The following is a 7109-nucleotide window of genomic DNA, read 5'->3' as shown; positions in this document are numbered from 1 at the left end:
GCCGGGCAACGGGGGCGAATACCTCTTCAAAGTCGATGCCGGGGCGCTGTACGTACCCCTTGGCGACGAGGCGGGCCTTGTACTTGACGATGTTCCCGTTCTCGTCGCGCTTGACTTTATACACCCATTTGAGCCCGATGGCGCGGTGTCCTCGTGGAAGCTCCACCAGCGACCAAGTTTCATTGTCGCGGATCGACTTCATCTCCTCCTCCATCGTAGCAACCCAGTTGGGGTCGCCATCGGCTTCTTTCAGCGACCTGGGCTCCTCCACGCTGACTGCATGGAGTTCAGCCTCAACAGCGTCGCGGTTTGCCAGACCTGGAACAGTATCCGTTCCGAGAATATTGTCCAGCCTCCTGTACCTATGCTCCACGTCCTCGTCATCATCAGCGTCGAGGTGGGGATCGTCGCTGAGAGGTGTCGCAAACTTGACCTGCATCCCTATGGGAGCGATCGGAGTACGTGGCGATGGTGTATCGGTGGATGTAGCTGGTACAGGCGATGTAGTAGGCGCAGAGGACTTCTGGGTGGTGGACGGTGTCGCAGGTGCCGATAATGACGTATCCAACGGCAGTACGCCAGTAGTACGACGCTGGAGTTCGTACTCCTCCTCGATGGTGAAGGGCTCCAGGTCGAGGTCGATGGAGGTGTCTGCCCAGTTCCAGCGCGCGCTTTCGTCGAAGATCGCGTCGCGCGAGATGTGGACTCGTTCCGTCGTGGGGTCGTAGAAGCGATATGCTTTAGACCCGCTCTGGTAGCCGATGAAGACGACCTTCTGGCCGCGGTCGTCGAGCTTGGTGAGGTGCGGACGAAGACGCTTGATGTAGGCGACGCATCCAAACACTTTCAGAAAGTGCACGGGGGGTTGCTTCCCATACCACGCCTGGTAGGGGGTCTTCCCGTTGTGTGCGGCCGTCGGTGCCCGGTTGAGGAGGTACACGGCGGTGTGCACCGCCTCCCCCCAGAAATGTCCGGGCACACCACGCGCGCGCATGATGCTTCTCGTTGTCCCCACGATCATCTGATTCTGGCGCTCTACTACACCATTTTGCTGCGGCGAGTAGGGAGCCGAGAAATGACGCTGGACACCTTCACCTGCACAATACTCAGCGAATTCGACCGAGGTAAATTCACCTCCATTGTCAGTCCGCAGAACCTTCAGCTTCTTGCCCGTCTCTCGCTCGACGCGGGCCTGGAACTCCATGATCGCCGCCGGCGCGTCTGCCTTGGACCACAAGAGTGTGAGCCACATATAGCGGCTCATATCATCTACCAGCAGCAGGAAGTAGGCATTCCCGGCTGGTGTTGACGGCGTGATCGGTCCACATAAATCGCCATGGACAAGTTCAAGCTTCTCCTCCGCTCGGAACTTTGCGGCTTGCGTGAACGAGGTGCGTTTCTGCTTTGCCAGCACGCAATCTTCATAGACTTGATCTACATGATCAATCACCGGCAGTCCGCGCACGAGCTCGTCACGCCCCAGCTTCCTCAGCACCTGGAAATTGAGGTGCCCATACCTCTCATGCCAGCGCCAAGCGGCGTCGCCGGCGCGAGCTGTGAGACACACAGGCGCGACAACATTCATGTCGAGGTAGTATAGCCGACTCGCCGAGCGATGCACCTTGGCGAGGAGTTGTCGCTGCAAGTCGTAGAGGCGTAGGATCCCGGACTCGATGTCGACCTTGAAGCCGTCCTCATCCATCTACCCTAGGCTGACGATGTTGGTGGTGAGGCGCGGGATGTAGTAGACACCGTCGAGGCGACGATGTTCCCCGTTCTTACAGGCGAAGAGGATGGTGCCCTTTCCCTCGATGGCGACCACCGATCTGTCACCGAACTTGACAGTTCCGGCGACACCGGTGTTGAGCTCCACGAAGACAGACCGTGACCCTGTCATGTGGTTCGTCGCGCCGGTGTCAAGCACCCAGCGGCGAGGCCCCACGGCCTCCTTCTCCTCCTCGCTGAGATGGAGGGAAACCTTCCGTTCGACGAGGTGAACACAGGCCTCAGCTTCCGCGGCGATGTACATCAGCGCCCCTTCTTCTTCTTCGGCCTGCGCGACATGGGCCGCGCCCTTCTTCTTCTCGCGGCACTCCTTGGCCCAGTGGCCACTTTTGCCGCAGTTGTGGCAGAGAGTACCGGGCGGTGGCTTCCCGCCACCGGCGTTTCCGGGGCCCGCGATCTGGCCGTCGCGGCCATCGCGCGACGAGGTTCCTGCAACGCCGCGTCCACGTCCGCGCCCACGGCGCTTCCCGCGGATGTTGGGGCTGGAGCCGCCACCGGAGTTCTCCTGCTCACGGCGTGCCTTGCGTCGGGCTTCCCAGTCTTCCTCGCAGAGCATCAAACGCCCCATGGCGTCCATGACCTGCTTAGGCTTGGTGCGCTCCTCGAACACACGCAGCCGTCCGACCACCTCCTCGATGGTGACCTTGTTCAGATCAAGGAACATCTCGAGGGAGACAGCAGCTTGGTTCAACCTTTCAGGGACCACTTGCAGCAGCTTCTTCACTACCTCGGCGTCGGTGATGTTGTCGCCGAGGGAGCGGAGGTTGGTGGCGAGCGCGGTGATGCGGATGCCGAACTCATTGACGCTCTCCCCTTCCTTGAAGGAGAGGTTTCCGAATTACCGGCGAAGCTGCTGCGCGCTGGCGTCGCGCGCGCGTTCGTCGCCGATCCGCAAGTTCTTGACTGCGTCCCACGCCTCTTTCACCGTGCGCTTGATGGCGAGGGTGCTCCAGAGCTCGGAGGGCACCGAGCGCAGAAGCCCGGCCATCGCCTGTCGGTCGTCGTGGTACTCATCTTCGTCGGGGTCCTCGGCGATGCCATGGTGGACGACGTCCCAGACTCTAAGGGTCTGGAAGTTCACCTCCATGACCAGGGCCCATTCCGGATAGTTTGTCCGGGTCAGCATCGGCCACGCGACGTTCGCCGATGGTCGCTCAATGATGCACTCGACGACGCGCGACCCGGCATCCCGGTTGCGCGAGTGGCGGCTGTGAGAGCGGCCACGGCGACGTGGCGGCGATTTCAACGGCTGGACTTTCTTCTCGCCGGAGGCGTCACCAGTCAGCAGCTTCTTGGATGGTGAGTGCGACATGGCGACGTCGGGTCCTGGCTCTGGTACCAAATGTTAGGATCCCGAGCCCGGCGAGAGGAGGAAGACAACACACACACGAACACGAAGTGGACACACGTGAATTGGTGCTGCGAAAGCGGCAGCGTTTTCTGTTGCTTGTTCTCTTTATTAAAAGGAAGTACATGCATGATTATACGGAAACAAATAACCGAGCTAATCCCGGCATGTTCGTGATAGGCAGTTGCCATCCCAACCACCTGGGACATGCCGCAATCCTTGCGTGGCCGCTAATGGCGCTAACCGCCTCTACCTGCTATAGTTAGGAAACTCAGGACTTATCTCAACATCGGCATCGTAACTTGGTTAGTGTCATCACTTGTTGCTCCGGTTATGACTCCAAGCAAAACAACTTCAAAGCCATTGTGCTAGAGTACATGACTAATGGGAGCCTTGACAAGTGGTTACATCCAGATCAAGGTGGACAATCTTTAGATCCAGTTAGTCTGACATTAATGCAGAGATTGAACATTGCTATTGACACTTGTGATGCGATGGACTACCTGCATAATAGTTGCCAGCCACCGATAGTTCACTGCGACTTAAAGCCGAGCAACATCCTTCTCAATGAAGACTTTGATGCTCTTGTCGGAGATTTTGGAATTGCGAAGATTCTTAGAGACTCAACAGGCGCCCCCCCGACCATGAACTCCAGAAGCTCCACTGGCACCGGGATAAGAGGAACAATTGGATATGTTGCTCCAGGTAACTTTAGTCCAGACTTGTATTCTCTTCCTGCTTGTGCTTGAGCACCTGGCTAATTTGTAGATTGACAAACAATGGCATTTTAAATAATATATTCCTCTATGATGCAGAATATGGGGAAGGTCACCGAGTTTCCCCATGCGGAGATGTTTACAGTTTTGGAATTCTACTCCTGGAGTTGTTTACTGGAAAGGCTCCTACCAATGACATGTTTGCAGATGGCCTGAGCTTGCAGGGCTATGTCCAGGCTGCATTCCCAGATCATCTGATGGACATTGTAGATCCTGCTATTGTAGCAGTAGAAGAAAACCATGCGTTTGATGTGCACAACGGAACCAGCAACGGTCCGCAGGGACAAATCAACAGCATCCTGGTATCTGTTACTGGGCTGGCACTGTTGTGTACTAAGCAGGCACCGGCAGAAAGGATATCCATGAGAAACGCAGCCACTGAGCTGCGGGAGATAAGGTCCCACATTATCCGCCAGTAAATTCCGAACAGCCTAGTCAAAATAGCTTTCAAACTGGATAGCTTGTATCAGGGACTTGATACTGTTGTGTATTACATCTTGGGAGTAAGAATGTTAACTGTTCCTGCATGTGCTTACTGTTTAGAGTTTAGACTATTCAATGAAAGTGATTGCAGTCTAAAAGCATGTAAAAAGAATGAGCTTTAGGTACAGAAAAAACAATCAACTTTTAGTTGCTAACCCAAGCTTTCAAACAGGCTACTATGCCATTTGAAATTTATTTTTTAAGTGTCTAAATTGTGTGAAGAACAAGCATTCCTTAGAACAGTCAGACTTATTGCTTTTTTCAAGTACTTGATTATATGTCATGAATTCGATCCCTCCTACAAGTTGCTGACCAAGCTGCAACATGTGAGTTCAAAACTAAAAAACATAGTCAATTTGCAATTTATTATAGCTGTTTGAATTTTTCCAAAAGTTTCTTCTGTCGAGTCAAACTACTTTATTCTAATCTTAAATCTAAAATGACCTGTTCAAATTTTGATAATGTGGCCTACAATTTTTCTGGCAGCAAAAAGTTTGTAAACTTCATATACACATCCTGACTGCTCATGTTATACAGGTGGTTCTTTTAAAACTTGAATGCATGAATTGATACAACACATAAATAAACAAATAAAATCAACAAAGGAAATTGATCAGTGAATACTCAAAATTATTGCCTGCACGCCACACTGGCAAGATTATGAAACTTGTATGTTTTTTCCAAGAGAATATTTCAGTTCACTTCGTCCCAGTTCTGTCTAATTAAATGGTACTACCACCGGTGTATAATAGATGTTTGATGTAGAGCATATGTTTGACCACCTTACTATGCATAGTTACTTAGATATGTTACAAAAAAAAAGATTGTAGCAGAAAGTACCAAGAAACTGCAATGACACAAACATTTTCAGAGTAAAAAAATGGCCACAGCCTCGTGGTAAAATAGTGCTGGTATTCTAAACAGTAAGTAAACTACACCAGAGGTGTAATAGAAAAGTGATTTTTTTTGCAATAGGGTGCCAGACAAGCTTTTGTTTATTTGTGCAAAGCTATGGGAAATTTCATGCAGAAAACTGTTAACTTCTGTCTGTGGTTTCACAGAACAAGCACCGGGACATTCTCTTTGACTTTGTGTTTGAACCGAGTAGGTCAAAATCTCTATTTTGGCAAACCGTTTAAGATCATCTTTAACCATTCATATTTCTTCAGGAAATCAATCACAAAAGACATTTCAATGCAAAAGGGTGGGTCATGCATGAGCACTCAACTTGATATGGGATGCAACTTTTACTGTTCTTGGCTGTTTGGAATTCTCCAAATTTCCAAACTACGAGTTAGCATAATAACTGCTAACAGTGTGACCAGAAAAGATGAAGGTGTTCATGTAACAGAAGAGGTTAAACTTGCCAAAGTCAGTGCAAATCATTCATACACGATCAAGAACACTTCAGAGTTCAGATATATCTCCCCCCAATGTTACAAGTCCTAGTAACAATGGAACTGAACAAGGGGCTACAAGCGCTCAAACCAATCAGTCTAGATTCAGAATTGGAGGACCAAAGTTGACATATTGACTTTGTTTGATTACCATTGAAAGAAGCTAAATTTTTAGGAGTAAATTGTACGGAGTAGAATAATATTCATAGAGAAAAACAAAAGATAACATGAAACTTGCACAATGAGTTAACTACACACCTCACCCCCACAATTACTTGCGTACTATATTATGATTATGACAGGATGCTAACCAGCACTGTGTATCTGAACCACTATACTGCTGCTAGTTTTAGTGACCGTTAGACCTCTAGGAACAGAACCAATGAATTACCAGACTGATAAAGTGGAGATGTTCAAAGAAAACTGATTAGGGCAATAGGCAACGGGAATACTACGAGTCTTCTGAAATATTCAACCTATATATGTTTAGCAAATCGTATCATACGAGCCTATCAGGATTGACTGTCTTTGATGAAATCTCATTTAGCCACATCGTAAAGTGATATTTTAGGCTATAGCAATGGATAATATGACGGGCAGTAATTCTAAAAAAAAAGTACAACTCACCGGTGCATGCCTTTTGTGACAACCAACTTGTAGTTGTAGGCAAAAGCAACCAAAGCAAGCACGCAGGGGAACATCGTCGTGCCACATCAAATCCCAACTCCTCCACTCGCTTGACAGCTTCCTCGAGAATGTCCGGCTTCAAGTTCAAGGTGAATCGGCCGATTGGAGTACACAGTATGGCTGTATGGGTGTGTTGACAACAAAAAATGTTCATTTTGTGAAGTTGTCAAAATGTGAAATGGACTTCACCATTGTGTTCCTCTCGTCGAGACGGTCAAAAAACATATATGGAACGTCTAATTCGAAATCCGGATGAAGAAGTTATGCCCTCGAAAAGATGTCTCGTTGTCGGGAGTTCCGATCCAAGTCGGGACTTCCGACTGCCGGAAGTTCCGACGGGTGTCGGGACTTTCGGGAAGCCTGAAGAAATCTGCTCGGGTGTCTGGGGTTATCCCTACGTCGGGTGTTCCGACAAAAGTCGGAAGTTCCGACTGTCGGGAGTTCCGACCCAAGTCGGGACTTCCGACATACCTAACAGAAAATCCTGTTCGGATCTGGTCTTTTGGATTCCGATCCGAACTGTTCCAAACTCGTGGGAAACTTGAAAAATAAGGCTTGGAGAGGTTTCCTACTGGGATAAGACCACTCCCCTCTATATATATGAGAGGATCATGGCCGATTGAGTACCCCATC

The 7109-nt window shown here is 50.0% G+C and overlaps 1 protein-coding gene across 1 annotated transcript; it reads left to right on the top strand.

Moving 5' to 3' along the window:
- Positions 1-2062: 2062 nt before the first annotated feature.
- Positions 2063-3088, top strand: LOC136483968 (uncharacterized). The gene has a single exon (XM_066481133.1). It carries the CDS (start codon positions 2063-2065, stop codon positions 3086-3088), a length of 1026 nt encoding a protein of 341 aa, XP_066337230.1.
- The last annotated feature ends 4021 nt before the right edge of the window (positions 3089-7109 follow it).

This window comes from Miscanthus floridulus, chromosome 9 (assembly GCF_019320115.1).
Source record: "Miscanthus floridulus cultivar M001 chromosome 9, ASM1932011v1, whole genome shotgun sequence".
NCBI classification, from domain to species: domain Eukaryota; kingdom Viridiplantae; phylum Streptophyta; class Magnoliopsida; order Poales; family Poaceae; genus Miscanthus; species Miscanthus floridulus.
The sequence above is the reverse complement of the archived record's forward strand: the minus strand, read 5'-3'. Positions and strand labels throughout refer to the sequence as shown.